Raw genomic sequence first — 18778 nt, forward strand, 5'->3', positions numbered from 1 at the left:
TACTAAGCCATATCCTGAAGGAAGAATCTCATGGCCTAAAAATCATTGGACATACCTTCCCTTCTAGATTCCCTTCTAGCCTGAAAAGTTTGCACACTCTATTGTAAAGCTCGCGTACAGAAGCCTGAAATTAGGTTAAGAGAAATAAGAACATCACTCATTACTAGGACTTGCATCATTTACAATAACATTCTCCTTATGTTTGAGTTGTTAGAGAATTTACAGAAAATTCATGTAAAAGCCATCATATCAATGTCACCTAAACAAGCCAAAATTTTCATTTAAACAAATAAAAGAAACAGAGGCCCCAGAACTGCGACATTTATTATGAAATATAAATGTATATGCATACACGTATATACACATAGTGCCAGCACACAATTTTGTTTACCAATTTGATTTTGAAAGGTAACTTCATGAATGAACAAGAAGAATCAACTAAAGATCACAAAAGAAACTGAAAATGGACCACAGAGAATAAGCCTAATACCCAACTTGTAGTGTAATTCACAAGTAGTTTTGGCTAGGAATCAAGACATTATTGACTTAGCTTGGAGTTGAGCCAGGTCAACATTAATGAGTTAAATGTGAATCAACAAACACCATTCAAAAACAAAACAAAAAAAATGTGAATCAACTAGTATTAAACTTTGCACAACATAAAGAGGAACATTTTTTTTTGTGAAAATAGAAAGTACACACAGTTGCTTCCAATGAACCATCAGAAATTGTGTAAACGCAAATGAGTTCCTCCCCAATTTAACTAACACCAAACAAGTAAAAACAAAACAAAACAAAACTCAAACTTTCCAAGGTGTATACCGGTATAGGTAAAGATGAATAAACTAGTCATAACTAATGAGTTTCAGACATTTAAACTCAGACTTGATTAAATTGTCAAATAACTGCATAATGAAACCTCTCATGAAGCGCATACTATCAAGCAAGTTCAGCATTTCTTTTCAGCAATGTTGCATCAGTACAAGTACGAGTGTCGAAATCCGACACGGGTATAGAGTGTCGGATTCGGCAAACATCAAAAAGAAAAATTCCTGGATTCGCCAAAATATTTTAATCAAATCTCAAATTATTATTTTTACATAATAATGTTTATAACAAGTAATATATTGAAAATTTTAATACGTTAAGTAGATGTAATATTTTATATTCATTTAAGAAACTTACTATTAGGATAGATAGAACTCAAAATATGCAGCAACTGTTCAAGTTGTGGTAGTAGTATTCAGAAAAAAAAACACATAAAAAATATCTAGAAGTGTCTCAAAGAATCCTAAAGTACTGGAATTCGAGGCGTGTCCAACATGGGTTCTTCGCCCATTAAGAAGAATTCATGTAACATGAATTTCCAGACATGGGCATGCATAGATAGCTCAATAAATCCTGCTATAATACTGATCGATACATTTAGATTTAGTCGGAGGAGGACACACTTAGATAAGGTCACAATATATCAACAATTTCTTATAAAGTAACAACCTCCAGTCCCATCCACAATGTTCCTTCTTATGTTGCTTGAATTGGACATGCCATGTCTTCATGGGTCATTTGGTGACCCATATAGGAATAACACATTAAATATGAACAAAAATGCTGTGGCCAGGTATCATGCACATTGGTAGAAACTTCATGCTATGAACCCCATAATATTTGGCAGATTTGTCAATGTTTAGGAGACAATCCTGCAAACGCTATATACATAGACGAGTGTAGCTATTACCCAAATATGACAGAATATGATCATATATTTATTTTAAACACATTTAAAAGCCCATGTCACCGAGTGGGAAGGAGTAGGGAGGATAACTGTAATTCTGCAACTAAATTTGTGTGCCGGTGTCCAAGTTGCCAAGTTATCATGGCACAGAACAAGAAATGCATCGACTAGCACCCAACCAAACACAAGGTGTCCATCCATGTGACAAAGTTAGTTCAGGCAACAGGAAATGAAGAGCGGTGATTTAGCTCTGCCTGAACTGACTTACCTACCTAAAAGAAACACACACACACAAACTAACTAATGGTATACACAATCACTTAAGCATGGAGTAAAAACTAGCTTAAATGTTATGAACTCAAATAAGTAGATGAGAGAGAGAGAGTGAGAGAGAGAAGAAAAATTTTGAATGGAAGTGAAAACTGGTCACTATGATGATTTGACGGTTATCTTCAGGGTTACGTCTCGATGGAGGCCACTGACTCAATGTGATTGTAGCATTGGCTACGGAGCAATAATTGCAGTGGGGCCCACTTGTGGGTTCTGCAGGATCTACAGTTAAATCCCTGCTACAATCCCAATCACTACTCGATTGACCTATTATTATCTATTAGATAGAGGTCCCGCATTTATTTGGTTGCTTACACGAACTAGTTTCGTGGCATTGGATGCATTGAAAGGATATATACAATGTATATAGTGTATATGCACTATGGAATATACCAAAATGGTTAAAGTATAAACCATAAGGATATTTTGGGAATTATAGAAATATATGGATGAAGCTTTTTATCCCATTGGATGGGAGAAAATATATTTATAAAACAAGGTACATGTCATATATATAGACACGCGCACACACCCTATGATCTGACAAGTGAGAGTTCAAAACTAAATCTTAAAGTACTTTATTGATTCAATCAGATTTTCTGAGCTTTTGACTGAAAAAAACTAAAATATGAAAAAAAAATGGCACCTCAACATAAAATTTAGGAACAATTTAGACACTTGAGAATAGATGCTCCAAAGAAGAAAAACCATATCCTAAAGTAAACGTATGGTAGATAGGTGGGCAATCTACCAAATAAACTGTATTTAAAACCAAATTCCTCGCAGTACCCAATCGTATTGAGTTGCCTTTTATATTGGTAATCAACTCAACATCATATGCAGACACATCATTTTGTTCTAGGACTTCTGGCTCCTAATTATGCTAAATAACAGAGGATAGAATGGAAGAAAATGATCGATGTAAACAAACCCAACTAGTGTCAGGAGTAGACTTAGTCAATTTTGAGCCGGGAGATCCTTTCACCTTCTTCATGAAAATTTTCTAAAGGATTCATTAGCCGACCCCAGCTAGTTTGGGACAAAGGCTTAGTTGAGTTGAGTTGAGTTGTAACAGAGCAGTGCAAAGTTCCAATTTAAGCAATAAATTTTATTGTTAAAAACAAAACAAAAAAGAAAAAGAAAAAGCAATAAACCAAATAGCCGAACCATCAGAAAATCAACGCTAAGGGAGCATTCCATTGTGAGATTATAAGTAGGCAATCTATTAACATTGCAGCACTGTGAAGTAAGCGACTATATTCTTATCTTTAGATGACAAATTTAGGCACTAGAAAAAGTTTTCAACAAGAAAAGCTGCCCCAGTTCCAAATTCCAGGATAACACAAGCTCCCTCTCCAATTTCTCAAGTTTAAATAGGCAAAGTTTGAAATGCACAAAAGAAGAGAATAAGTACCCTTTTACTGATATGAAAAATTGACCGGGAATCGTCTTTAGCATCAATTAGTTGAAGACGCAGGGGATAAACTTCTACACTAAAACCCTTGTGATGAAAACCCTGAGAAATCATTTCTCTTGGTAACGCTGGTCCTCCTTTATACCTACAAAGAATTTTTAAAAAGGAAGATAAGCAATGAATAAGCGAAGGACCAAAAATTATTAAAAAAAATATAATTTGAAGTACCCAAGTCAGTGCATATTACATAATGTTGACTTCAACTACCAAAGTGATAAATCAGAAAGAAGCAAATGCGCATTTTAGCTAAAAAGAAAATCCAAAAAGGAGAAGCAGAAATATCGAAGGATGAAAAACAGAAAGATACATGACTTAACTATTTATCTACTAAATGTTGGTACAATAAGTTGAAATCACATTTGGATAAAAAGAACAAGGATGATTCAGCCAATAGCTAGCATATCAGTTAGATAATTATGACACAATCATTTAATGCTAATTACTAGGATAGTAGATATGAGAAGGAAACAAGGAATAAGAAGATTTAAGATGGGCATTGCACATGAAGAAAAAACAAGTACCATGATGAGGTTATCCCCAATAATTCGTCAAACTCTAAACAAGTTATAACCCTATGTGAAAACCCGAATATAATATTGTGCTTCCCTTGCTTAGCAACAAAGCATATAGAGCCCTGCCCAGGTCGGTCCACTAGCAAAAGTAACTCAAGCCCGCCAAGGAGGACATCAACAACAAAACTTCTTTGTGGTCAATGACTTTTCAAAAGAATTAAAGGACAATGGACTGGACTATGCAATAGTAACGGAAGGAGATAAAAGGACTCCCAAAATGGCCAAGGATTTGGAACCCTAGTGGAGGAATATGCGATTGATATGCCAAATGATATACTAGATAGGTTTCCTACTATATGGGGAGTCAGGAGTCGAACACTGCATAGACTGGGAGTAGGGGTCCAGCCAAGGTTTTAAATTTTGGTTTCAGTTTTGGTCACCACGGAAACAGATACGTGTTGGTTTCAGTTGGAAATTTCGGTGGAGATCATGCAAAATTACGAAAATATATGTTAACATATGTAAATGATAGAATTTAAAGATGAAACATAAAAAAATGCAGGAACAAACATAAATACACACTTAGAAACCATCACATAAGAAAGACAACCATCCCTAATGGTTTAAAAATATAGAAAACCAAGTGACATACACTAACGCACATGTCAGATAATTTATTACATACCAAATTTCACATGTAATTCATATAAATATTTGTACATAATAGATGCACCAAATTTTGAATGCAACTCATGAAAATATAATTATATAATACATATTGATACAGAATACCATTATTACACTTGTGATTTCAGTTTATGCACTTCGGTAATTTCGGTTTCCGTGGAGATGGAAACGGAAACATTTCAGTTGGTTCGTGTAGGTTTCCATCTAGGTTTTGGTGGAAATTTAAAACCATGGTCACAGACTCACAATTGAATAATTTAAAGAGCATGAGGAACTGCAAAGGCAAGTCGAAGAATTGATAAATAATAAAGTTAGCACATGAGTTTTCCTGGAATTGTTAAAACTTAAAACCTATGAAACATGGAATGGGTATGTGTGTGGATAGATTAGAGGTTAATAAGATAGCTATCAAATACAGCTTTCCTACTCCAAAATCGATGACATATTAGATATGTTGTATGGAGCTAAAATAATCTTTAAAATCGACTTAAAGAGACTAACATAACATTTCAATACATTGAGAATAATAAGAAATATCATTCAAAATGGGGGAAAAAAAAAACTACGAATAAATGGTTATGTTGTTTGGTTTCTTTTATGTATCAAGTGCTTTTATGCATGTAATGAATCAAATACTCGAGCCACTGGAACGTTCATGGTGGTGTATTTTGACGAAAAAATAGGGTATAATGCTGACAAAAAGGGTCATTTAAAGTATCAAGAACTTTACGAAGAAAAGAATTGCATGCTAATATAAAGAAGTGTGATTTGATACTGGACAAATTGCTGTTTTTGGGGTATGTGGTTAGTGCAGAAGTAATCAGTGCTGCCGAGAACAAGGTACAAACAATTCGGGACTGGCCTATACCATAATGCATTGGTGATATTCGCAGCTTCCATGGTTTAGCAGCATTCAATATGTGGTTTATCCAAGATTTCAGAACCATCGTGGCAACAATCATTGATTGTAAGGAAAAGGGAAGATTTGACTAGACATAAGGGGCGGCCAAGGCCTTCCAAATAAATATGGAATGAATGTGCAACGCTCAAGTGTTAGTGCTTACATTCTTTGATAAGCTATACTAAGTGGAGTGTAATGCACCTAGAGTGGGTGTAGGTGCTGTTCTAAGCCAAGAGGTATCACTCGTATCGTTTTTCAACCAGAAGGTGAGTGATTAAAGGAAGAATGACGCACCTCTGACAAAGAATTTCATGCCATTGTCCAAGTTCTTCAATATTGGAAGCATCACCTAATACGAAGGGAGTTTGTGCTGTATTCAGATCATGAATCCTTGAGGAAGATCAATGAGCCATACAGTCTTAATCGAAGAGAAGCAAAATAGGCTTCTTATCTACAATAATTCTCATTTGCCCTTAAGTATAAACCGCGGGTACAAAATAAAGCGATAGTTGATCCTAGCAGAAGGACCACGTTGAGAGGATTGCACCCCCTCTGGCGTAACAGTAGTTTCCGTCATCCCGCGGACTTTCTGCTACCATCACTGCCGTCTTGTGTGCCTCTCATTCTTTTTTGGGGGATCGGGTAGTGGATCAGAGCTGGCGGCATCCCTCGGGGGGCAGTTCTCATGTGTTCCTTATTAGAAAGTGGGTTTAGTGTCACGTGTCCCTAGTGGAGATGAGACGAAGGATCTTTTGCAAAGATGAATCAGTCAGCGGCACGTTTAGTGATTATCTATGCAATTCAGAAACCAGTGTAGTGAAGGCCCACGGACTGAACCGAACGACTAAACCAATGCCAGGGCGCGGTCCGGAGGACCGAGTAAAGGAGTACTCGAATCGAATATAACCTTTCCAACCTTTACCAATAAGACCTTTAAGAAAGGCTTCTATTCTACAACCTTAGGAGTAAATGTCACCACTAAATAGAAGTGGAGTGAGGTTCCTCGTTAGAGGGACCGAACAGAATGCTTCTAAGAAGATACAAGTAAGCAATTCATCTTTTTTTTATCACCAAAAAGCAAAGCAGGTATGCGAGCCGTTCCCAAGGAAGAGTCTTCTTGATGCACCTATACAAAATATAGGTTCGAAGAGATCAACTACAAGATCGAAGACAAAAGGAGACTCTTGGGAAAAGAAGGAAGCTTGGATAAGAATGCTGGGAAAACACAAGCTTAACACGTCTGCCGTTTTCATATCTTAATGTCTTGGTCAAGTTGATTGGTTGGCATTATTAGCTCCTTTCTGTCTTTTCATTGTATTCTTAGTGCATTCGAGTAAGCTCCGACGGTGGAGTTCCAATTCACTTCCTTACGTACCATTTCCACCAGGGACTGGAAGTCGTGCAACCCTGACACGGGCGTGTCATGGTAAGTCTGAAAATATGGCTTTCCTCTCCTGTAAAAAGAAATTATTGCAGAGACAAACCATTGCATAAAATTGTATAACGAATGTGATTATTTCAAGGAAATTTGGGCAGATTGCAAGAAGAGGCATCGAGGGGATTAGGTTATACAAAACATTTTTCTTCCAAGGAGAACCAATTGAGCATTCTTAATTGTTCGATGAGGGATAGGATCATCTTTGAGGTCCATGGTTTGCATCTTGGAAGGTCACTTTGGATGAGATAAGACCTATGAGATGATTGCCAACAAATACCATTAGCCCAAACCTTGAAAGACACAACAAGGTATGCACCATCTTTGTGGTTGTTGATCACTTTTCTACGATGTCACACATTATTGCTTGTAAGCATGGTTTTAAATTTCGGTTTCGGGATGTATTTCGGACCCCAGAGAAACAGAAACTTCGGTCGAAATCCCATACACCGATTAAAAACAATATTACGTTCAGTATTAAATTTCCAATGAAATTACCGAAATTTCAGTCAATTTCGGGAAGGAAGTGGCATTTTAAAAAATAAAAACTTTGACTTTTAGTGAAAAATTTCAACTGAAATTTCTTTTCGTTCGAAATTTCGGGAAAAGTGTAGATATTTTTGGACAAAAAAACCTATATCTATCGCATCCCATATCTGGTATCTTTATCCCACTCCCACCATCTCACATTTGGGTCGAAATTGGAGGGTAGTTTTGTCATTGTAAGGAAACTAAAAGCCAAAAAATAGGAAAAGATTACGGAAATCTCGAGAGTATTATTTAACGGAAGAAAATCTGGGTGAAATCCCTAAAATTTTGGCCGAAATTTACGGGTAAACGAAATTTCGACCGAAATTTTATACCCGTTTCGTGTATACCCCATTTCGATTTCGGTCGAAATTTAAAACCATGCTTGTAAGAAAACTCTAGATGCAACAAGCGAAACAAATCTTTGCTTCAAAGAGGTCATCAACTGCATGAAGTGCCAACAAATATTACCCATGATCGAGGTTCAGTTTCTCTCACATTTTTTGAGGAATTTGAGGAGGTGATTTGGAACCCAACTTCCATACAGTAATGCCTACCATGCACAAACAGATGGCCAAATTGGGGTGATGAGCTGTTGACCATGCCATTTCTTTTATTTTTCAACTTATTCATCTTATTAATGGAATGGGAATTAGTCTTTCCTGGATATACGGGATTGTTTTGGTTATGTGGGTAAGATGTAAGGAACCAAACTCCGTACTTTTGTCTGGACTTACTTTGGACTTTGATCCCCTAAAATTCGAAAAATTTAGGTCGGAAAAATTGAGACACGTCATTGGAAGCTTAGAGGCATGCTTTCCAATAGTGTGAATTCTTAAATTGTTGTATGAGAATTCAGTCTGTGTTTGAATAATGTCTCATTACTTTGGCTTCCTATCAATGCTTCATAAACAATTCCTCAAACTCAAAGCATGTCAAATATCTATGTTTAGAATTTTTATTTTTTATTTATTTTTTGAATGGTAATATCTATGTTTAGAATTAACCTTACTATTTGATCGTTCAAAAAATAAATTAACCTTACCATTCCATACATACGAAACAACTCATGTCACTAGGTCTTTTATCTTGTTAAACAAGTATGGATGATTGTCTTGCGTGTGCAATGGTTTCTAAGATTGTATTTGTGCTTCTTGTAGCATTTCTTGAAGTTCCATCTAAAATTTTCACTGTTTCCATAGACTTCCATAAACTTTCGTAATTTTTACAAAATTTCCATGGACTTCCATAAACTTCCACTTTCACGGGGATCGAAGTGTAAACTGAAACCGACGTTTGAATCCTTGTTAGAAAGAGCCCATTTGAGGTTGTGTTCAGAAAGCAACCAAGTCATTATTATGAGTTAATTCCTTTGCCTGATTAGGAGAATGCAAGTGAAGAAGCAGAAGAAATGGGTGAACGCATTGTTCCAAAACTCCCCCGCATCATCGTGGACTCCCCCAAGTCGACTCCCATTTACCTTGTCTGGCTTCTTGTCTGAGTATGCATTTTGCCCTACAAACTCAATCAAAAGTCCTTTGACTCTCCAATTTATGACCGCGTCAACAAAGCACTCAACTGCGTCAACCAAGTACGCAACCGCGTCATGCTGAGTCAACTAGGATTTACTTTGGCCACGTTTTAACCCTCATCTGTGTTTTGAAACACTGGCTGAACGCATAAAAGAATTGCATGAGAAAATCCGTAAAAAGATTGAAGAAATGGATTCAACATGTAAGGCCATAGTGAAAGTTCATTGTCATCAATAAGCATTTAAAGAAGACAAAGGTTAAAAATCCTTCAAGCGCACATCCTATGTCGCACAAGACCATGCAAAGTGTTGAAGTGAATCAATGAAAATACTTATAAGATCGACGCAGGTTACTAGAGCACTTGGGTATTGACAACACTTTTAATGTAAACACTCCTTTTCGTGAGACATCATAGGGGAAGAAGATATCAGCGGTATCCTTGAGAGAGGAGCATGGTTGAAGCTGGTGGTGGAATGCTGGATGAATTTTTAGTGCAATGCAGTGTTAAAAAACTAGAACGAGAACTCAGCCAAAGTAAAAAGGAGTCAAATCGGGCATGTCAAGAAGAGTTTTTGATTGACTTTGTAGGTCAAAACTTAGACTTGGACAAGAACTCGATGATGCAGAACTTATAGAGGAAATCCTAATCAATCTTTACAATGTATAAAATCCACCAAAATATGGTCAACTTTCTAAAAGCAGATCATAGCTTACCCTATCGCAATTAGGCAAGTTGAAAACTTGAAATCAATCCAATCGGACTGTTGGATCATGAGATCAACCTAACATATAAATATGATGGTTGAGTTGACTCAATCCAGATTCCAGCCTTCTTATTTTAGATCAGATCCATCCAGATTGTTCTTCTCACTGATCTTAGTACAACCTTAGAATATATGTTTTTTGAATGGCAAACCTTAGAATAATATTAGCACTTGATCTTCGGAGTTTACGAGTATGAGATCAAAAAATTTTAACAAAAAGGATGACGTAGATATTGCCTTGAGAACATGAAGAAGAGATGAAGGACAATCCACATACGATCAAGATATCACTTCAAGATCAAGAAAGGAAGGAAAGTTCTCTATAAGCAAAAGCTCCCTTTATTGAAGGGGTAGGCATCAAACCTAGTTTATTTATTTGATCCAAGAAGAAGATCAAAGCAAATCTATCAAAATTGTGTTCATAGCATTAAAAAATGTATCAATCAAATCAATTATAATTAGTATGTCCATAATAATGAAGTATGAATATACAATTAAACATACAGCAATTAGAGGTGAAGCTAGCAAGGGCTGCTATCGGTGGCATTCTGCAGTTTATGTAAAATTAAATATCACAAGTTGCTGGAATTCAGAATAAGAGAAAACCGGGACATCTGAATAAATGAACTGAACTTTCATTGGTGATGAGGAAAAGAAAAACCAGGTAATAAAATCATTGTGTGAAGCAACAATTTGGGAAGTGACCCTTCAACAAATGCTTGGCAAGAATGAAAAATGAAGTTACCATTCAAGGAGTTTCTTCCATGCTTCTTGAGGAACCAAAACATAATCATGTTCTTCCTCCATCATTACTCGAATCTCCAATTCATCACCTTCACCATCCATTCCATTCACCAATAAATCAGAATTATCAATTTGTCCAGGTCTATGAGGGATCTTAGAAAGGGACCCATTCGAGTGCTGAGAGCTAGTACAATGCTCATCAATTGGACAATTGCTCTCATCCTGCTCTGTATATTCCTGCCACTTCCTCCACCACCTGCCAAACAACAGAGAGAACCTCGTTTACAACCATACGGAGGGATGTCCAGTCCTTTTACACTGTTAATAATAGTTGTAACACTAATGCAAGTGTTTTATAACACAAAAACAAAATGAAAAATAGAAGAAGAAATAAAAAATAGCTATACCATCAAGCATGCACCAGGAAATACAGTAGAATTCCCAAGAAACTTCAAGAAGACTTAGTATGAGTACCTAGTACTCAATTGAGAAGAAAATAGAACCAACACAATTCTCTAGTGGAAACATGGGAAATTACAGAAGCATACAAGCATTTACGAAGAATTTTGAAAGGCTAAAAGGGTGTTCTAGTGAAATTTGAATATTAGGTCAGGTTATTAATTTATTTTCTCAAATTATAGTCAGAGTTCGCTCAAAAACCGTACGATGAAATCTAATTAATGAAAGATCAAAGATATGAGTATAACCTGAAACGGTTATTAATTAATTTCTCAAATTATAGTCAGAGTTTTTACACAAAAACAGTACGATGGAATCTAATTAATGAAAGATAAAAAATATAAGTATAACCTAAATCCAGAAGCTTGTCAAGTATACACCAATAAAGAAAACCCGTGAGTCGTGATTCATGACTCCCAATCCTGAGAAGTAATTTTCTACGGGGGTTGATATTAAGAGAAGAGGGGGATGGGCTACGCATAATTAAGATAGAATATGGGGAAAAAATAGAAATTGGAACTCTATGGAAATCTCTAGGAGGGGAGGAGCAAGTATGTGTAGCGTGAAGTTCAATTATGCATTGAGGGTTAGATATAGGGTAGGTCTAGGCAATAGAATTAGATTCTATGATAATGTATAGTTTGGCTAGTCATCCTTTCCATTTTAGAGTCAATTTTAGTGCTCTTTATCGAGTAGCTGGTGTCAAGGGGGCCACAAGCTGTGAGATTTTTTATAAAGTAGAAAATAAGATTGTTTGAAGACCTACCTTTAGGTGTCGCTTAAAGAGTTAGATAGAGACCTTAGCAAGCTTGTTATTGCTATAAGAGGATATTTATATTTGTGTGCCATGGCAGATTTTGGGATTTAGAAGTGGTCCTAACAGTGTGTTCTCGGTGAAGTCTTTTTTAAGTCATTGGTAGGGTCTTCTAAGTAGTGTGAGCCCATTTTTACCCTTTGGTCTATCCCAATTCCCCTCTTGTCCGGCTACAAACCCTGGTATTTTCCTCAGGATAGACCACCTTAACCATCATAGAAGATGAATCCTAAATCGATGCATCATGCAGACAGCCTCAAAGGAATCGAGGACCATCAGCTTATCCAGTATTCCTTTGCTTTAGGGTTGGTCGTTTTTTATGTGTGTAGGATTGTGGCGCTACCAATCTTACCAAAAGCTATAGCTGATGGAAAGAGTGCAACCATTATCTTTATTGAGTAGCATCATTGAGGGACGGAACGGGTTAATCACACCCTAGTGCGGTCTAAGCCCTAAGCACAGGAGCATCGCTGGCCCCATACAAACCCCCCCCCCCCCCCACCCCGGCGATGAACACAGGAAGTCTTGAACCCGTGACCTCGCCCTATACCACATGTAGGATCGCGACTCTACCAATCTTACCAAAAGCTATAGCTGATGGAAAGGGTGCAGCCATTATCTTTATTGAGCAGCACCATCACGGGATGGGATGGGTTAATCACACTCTGGTACGGTCTAAGCCCTCCGAGCACAAGGTCATAGCTGGGCCCCATAGGCCTACATCCACGCCACATGTTCGGCATCAGAAATGAAGGAAAGTAAAAGGTAAATGTGGGTAAAGAGGGATATGACTTTCTCGATGGGAATAGAGATAGTACCCCTAATATGAGGGGTATAAATGAGATTTGCCCTCAAATTAATTATGATGAATTGGTAATATGAGTCCAATGAGTGTCAGCGGATTGTAGGAGACCATTTAAGCAATGTGAGGTTGTCATATTGGGGACCATTAGGAATCTAAGATTCAAATGAAATGGAGGCATATCCGTATTTGCCTTACGAGAAGTAATAGACTTCTTTCTTCAAATTTTAAATGTCCCTATATGTTTGAAGGCGACTCACTAAACGTTAAACTGGCTGCCCATGGCGCCTATCAAATCCAATTAAAGAAATTTTGGATTCAGCTAATCATCTTCAAGTGTATTACATCCATACAGCAAGAAATTCATCTAAAGGCGAACACTTTGACTAGAGAGAAGGTTAGGTGAGATAAGCTAGTTGTAGAGGTGTTCTTTCATATTCCTTGTTTCCTATATCTCTTGTTTCATCTTGATGCTCTTATAACTCATAATCTCAGTCAGTTTGTATTGTGGGGTTCTAGATATACCATTCGGCATTCAAAATCAGTTAAGGCAAACAAGTAGGAAGAAGGCCCCCTTACTATTCATATCCATGGAATAGCACTCATCATTGGCTAGCCAATTTTGAAACCAAGGCCCAACTGGTTGCTTGTAAAATATTCCCAAGATAACCACAAATAGCACATTGACTATGAAAAACTTCAACCAGCAACAGCAAAGATTTAAGAAATACAGAGAAGGAACAAATAAAAAGAAAAAAAACAATGCCAAGGAACTCTACTAAGCAACAAGATTTGGCATAAACCACAAATAGCACATTAACTATGAAAAACTTCAAACAGCAACATCAAAGGTTTAAGAAATACAGATAAGGAACAAATAAATGCCTAGGAACTCTACTGAGCAACAAGATTTGGCATATACCACAATAAGCACTTTGGAAATTTGGATGGCTCCTTTTGACATCATTTTTGAATTCATGTTCTTAATGTTTAGGTATGGAGATGCAGACCTGGAACAGTGTTTAAAACATGGATGTGGGACAAAATGCGACCAAGAAAAATCCTTGTCAACTTGACGCGGACACGGCCAAGAACGTGGTTGACGCGGCTGAGTACTCGGTTGATGTGGTCATAAGTCATAACTCGGGAGAATCAAAGGAGTTTTTATTGACACTGTAGGGCAAAACACAGAATGCAGCCAAAGGAAAAGGGAGTAGACTCGGGGGAATACATGATGGCGCAAAGGAGTTTTAAAACTTTGCCTGGAAGCACACATGAACAAGGTGCTCTAAACATTACATATATCAGGAGCATACTCACACAACCAACTTTTATTTGTTTGTTAAAACCTTCTCACTTAAGGTCAGAAGCATGATAAAATCAACTAAAACCAGGGCCTTTGTTCAAATATCAAAAAGGTTAGAAATCAAGCCAAAAGGTATCATACAGAGATATAGGAACACCAAATCCAATGACATATGTCAAGGTATGGCACGGGTAAGGCATAAACGCATCATGCATACAGTATTTATGTTTAAATTAAAGTGTCAAACCCGGGGCATCACACCCAATGTGAATTTTCAGGGTAACAAACATGTTAGAAGAAAAAACCCAACTGCAAACAGGAAAATAAAGAATAGAAAGATATTGTATACAACAATTCTACCATCAAGATTCTGAATTATCACACATCATAAATCAGTAGATTAAGCCAGCAAGAACAAATTCAAAACTGAGGTTATAAATCACATAAATAAACAAGGGAAAATTCTAAATAGTATGGCAAAATTATTATTTTTTGAGGTCATCAATAATACCTATTAGAAACAAGATAATATAAGTTTCCTTGCTTCAAATCAGATTCAGCAGCATCCCGTAATTCCTTGATTATACGTTTTTCTTCCTCGGGAGTGTACGGCAAGCGAATATCCTCGTTGTTCATCAAAGAACCTGGATCTGGAATCGTCATTCTATAAAACGATTTTAAGTAGTAAAAAGTAAACAAATTTAAGTATCAATCGTGAATCAAGGGATGGGGGATCCAAAAGTCCTGAGGAAAATCACTTTTCTAGGGACTACAAAGATTCTAATGTACGTTGGGTTCGTAGATTCGACGAATCGGTGCTGAATAGAGAGAGAGAATTCAAACCCTAGATTGCAGCTGATTAAGAGGGGGTTTGATCGAATTAGGGAAAACAGAGGGAAAATAAAGAGGGGAAGACGAGAGAAACACGATTTCTACCTAGACCACCTCCTTTCTCGTCTTTTCAACCGTCTCTATTTCTCTCTCGTCACGCGTTTTAAAAGCGGCGAAAAGACGAGAAACTACATATTATATTGGGAAACACTCTGGATTCTATTTCTAATCCTTGTTGAGTTAAATTTTAAAGGGAAAAATACACTCAGACCCCTGGTTTCTCCCCTGGTTTCTGACACATTCAACTTAACCCCAAAAGTTTAAAAAGTTACAAGCCTGCACACGGTCCGGTCCGGTTCACTTTGGGGACATTTTTTGAACTGAACCAATCACATCGGTTTGGAGAAAATCCAAACTTTAACCAAACCGATAGGGGGTATAACCGAACCAAACCAAACCGATTTTGACCGGTTCTGTTCGTTTAACGGTGGTACAAATCCAAATCAAGTAGTTAAATACATTTATCTATCCCAAAAAAAAAGTTTATCAATCCAAACCAACCATCGACGCTGTGCAACGAGACCGGCAAGCTCTCTCTCTCTCTCAACAAAAAATTAAGAGACCCTCCCTCTCTAACTCTAATCAAGGGCCTTATAAAGGGGATGATATATTCGCCACCCCCCCACCCTTCTTCTCTTGGACAGCCCCTATAAGTATTTAGGACTATTCTTTTTATGCTTCTAAGGGGTGGTCTAAGGGGAAGGTGTGAATGTATTCTTTACTTTTGAATACAGGGAATGGATATAGACACACCTCCCTTGTTTAAATCACCCATTTTCTCTTTCAAAATGAAATAACTCACCTTAGATTTGATAATGACACAATCAGTTCGTCTTTTCCTCCATTTCTCGGTTCGATTCGGTTAATTTTTGGTTTAAAACTCTAAAACGGTGAACCGAACCAATGGGATCGGTTTGGTAAAATTCTAAACCGTGACCGAACCAATGCCGAGAAAAACCGAACCAAACCAAACCAACCAAAAGGTCCGGTTCGGTTCGGTTTATTGGTTTGGCCGATTTTTTGTGCAGCCCTAAGTAGACCCCCAGTGGTTTCAAAACGTGACAAGTACACCCTCTCTGTCAACCGTTCGTCAGTTTAACCTGACGGAAAGACTATAACCACGGTTAATATTATGAGGACAGAAATACCTTCATTTGCAGAGGGACTAGGGTTACACCATTTCCCACCGTTGTCGTCGCCCCTCCGGCCACTGCAATTTTTGCCACCTTCGGCCACCGCCGCCGTCACCATCTCCGACAACCGCTGTCACCTCCACTACAAACAATCGAACCCCACCCCATGGCTACATCAAACCTACATTTTGAGAATTGTTTTTTTAATAAAAACAAAAAAATAAAGCCCTAAAACATTAGGGTTTCTATGCAAATCATTATAATGATGTGAATGAAGATAAATAAAACTCCTAAATGAAGGGTTTATGTTGATAAATCAACAAGGGTTTGAATCAACCCCTAATTTTTAGTTTTCAAGTATGAAAATCCTAATTTTCAGCTAGGGAAGACAAGGGCATTTTGGTATTTCCCCCCATACCATCAGCTTCGTCCAGTTAAAAAACCCAATGAAACCATAGGGGGTCCACTTGTAACATTTTAAATATTAGGGTTTAAGTTGAATGTGTCAGAAACCACAGGGGGTCTAAGTGTATTTTTCCCAATTTTAAAATACGAGCGTTTCAACTATTTTGGAATCCTAAGGATACTCGAATAACACCGCACTCACTTGTAGGGATTCAACTCGTGTCGGGTTGAACCCCAAAAAAGGTCGGGTCGGGTCGGGTTTTCACAACTTGAGTTGAGTTCGGGTTCGGGTTCTGGTTGAGGGTTTGGGCAGCTCGGCCTGACTGAAACCCGTCATTTTTTATCTATTTTTTTTTGTAAGCTTAAAAGCATGGGTCGGGTCAAACTTGGGTAGGGTTCGGTCAGGTCGTGTTGGAAATTGGGTCGAGTCAAGTTTGGGTTGGAAAAAAAGTGTTCCTCACGGCCGACCCGACCCAAGTTCCACCCGCACTCGCACGGGTTATCGCCTTTGTACATAACTTGCACCACCTCTCCTGCCTTCGGTGGATCGGAGCCGTCTATTTTGTACTTATTTTTGTTGTAGGACGTGGACGGTCAGAAACTATTTATAGCCAACTGTAAACATGAGTAAGGATGTTTTTGCCTTTTGGCCTTTCTTATATGTAAGGATATTTTGGGAATTATCAAAGAGTGAGGGGGTCTTAAAATCATATGGAAGGTTGACGTGGACTTTCTTGTAAGAGAAGCAAGTAATAGCAGCCTTGAAAGTTTGAGAAATTGACCACGACGTAGGTTGAGTACGTGTCATTAACGTAAGGAGAAATAAAAGGGACTTCTATAAACGAATATAAATGGAAATATTTACTACTTGAATTCTTAAAGTTGTTGAAATTGCCAGTGAAGTTCGCTTTTCAAATTATTGAGGAAGAAAGTTTGTCACAAAGAAAAAGACAATAATACCCCTCTACTCCCTACGGCTCTGTTCACTTGTTGTCTAGCTGCAGGAAAAGAAAAGAAAGGAAAAGAATATGACGTGGAAAACTGGAAAAGAAAGGAAAATAAACGGTGAGAAAATTTCTTTTGTGAGAAATTCCGTTGTTCACTTGGCCGAGAAAGGAAAAGAAAGTATGCAAGCAAAAGTGGTATTATCAGGAAAGTGATTTTCCCATCATTTTGGTGAGAAAATTTAGAGGGAAAGTACTAGAAAGTTGATTTTCCACGTCATTATTTATATTTTCCACCTATGTAATTCCGCTTTCCCGAGAAAACAAGTGAACGGTGGAAAATGTCAAATCATGTCCAATCACAGGAAAATTTGGCTTACTTTCTTCTCCTTTTCTTTCTCAAGAAGGCAAGTGAACAGAGCCTACGAGAACTTTCTACTTTTTCCGATACAAGATAGGTGGAAAACACTTTAAAAACGGGATTCCGTTCCGAAAATAAAAACGGGACAGAAATGACCGTTGCTTTGACCCTTTTCAATGTGTATTTATTTCTTTTATGGGGATTTGGCTCATCCATTTGTGTTTAAGCAGGCGTGGCTCAAATGATAGATGCCCCTTTTTTACCCAAAACGGAATTCTCTCTCTCTCTCTCTCTCTCTCTCTCCGTTTTTTCACAAAGTAAGATTTGAAGGACAATAAATATCGGGCGCTGATACCCCCCCCCTCTTGTAGGCTATTTGAAGGACAATAAAGACAATAAATAATGAGTATGCCGATGGAAATAATGGTTACAGAGAGAGAAATAATGGGTACGCCGATGAAAATAATGGTTGCAGAGAAGGGAATAATGGGTAATGGGTACGCCGATGGAAATAATGGTTACAGAGAGGGGAATAGGAGCCGGCGAAAATAATGGATATGCCGATAGAAATAATGGTTACAAAGAGGGGAATAGGAATAATGGGTACGTCGGCGGAAATAATGGTTACAGAGAATGGAATAATGGTTACAGAGAGGGGTATTATTAGAAGACACCACCGTTTCATATTGATGTCCACGTGTTGTGGATCAGACCGTCTATTCATATTGGCAACGACCAAGATTTAGTGCGTGTTTGGCGTACCGTTTAAAACACCGTCTGGCGTTTGAAACACCGTTTTGCGGCCAAACGGCCTTTTGGGAGTGTTTGGGTGCGCAACCACCGTTTGAAACGCCGTTTGAAATACTGTTTTGAACCTTCAAAATGGCGTTTTGCAAACGGAAGGGGGGAGGTTCGTTTGCAAAGCGCCGTTTTGAACGGAATTTTTGGGCTGTGAGTTTTTACGTATTTGCCCTCACCAAAACCCATTTTTACATATATGCGTGCGACTTTATGCGTTACG

The 18778-nt window shown here is 37.8% G+C and overlaps 1 protein-coding gene across 1 annotated transcript in view; it reads right to left on the minus strand.

Annotated features, from left to right (window-relative positions):
- LOC143888023 (ubiquitin carboxyl-terminal hydrolase 10-like) overlaps positions 1 to 15029 on the minus strand; it is a 28065-nt gene extending 13036 nt beyond the window's left edge. Inside the window, exons 1-4 of the mRNA XM_077392305.1 lie at positions 14535 to 15029; positions 10644 to 10898; positions 3480 to 3624; positions 56 to 124 (exon numbers count right to left, since the gene is read on the minus strand). Coding sequence (XP_077248420.1) covers positions 56 to 124; positions 3480 to 3624; positions 10644 to 10898; positions 14535 to 14686 — 621 coding nt within the window. The 5' untranslated portion in view covers positions 14687 to 15029. The remainder of the gene's footprint in view (positions 1 to 55; positions 125 to 3479; positions 3625 to 10643; positions 10899 to 14534) is intronic.
- Positions 15030 to 18778: the final 3749 nt, after the last annotated feature.

The sequence above is a fragment of the Tasmannia lanceolata genome, unplaced genomic scaffold (assembly GCF_043159265.1).
Source record: "Tasmannia lanceolata isolate RefF3 unplaced genomic scaffold, GAP_Taslan_0.1 ptg000012l, whole genome shotgun sequence".
Classification (NCBI taxonomy): Eukaryota; Viridiplantae; Streptophyta; class Magnoliopsida; order Canellales; family Winteraceae; genus Tasmannia; species Tasmannia lanceolata.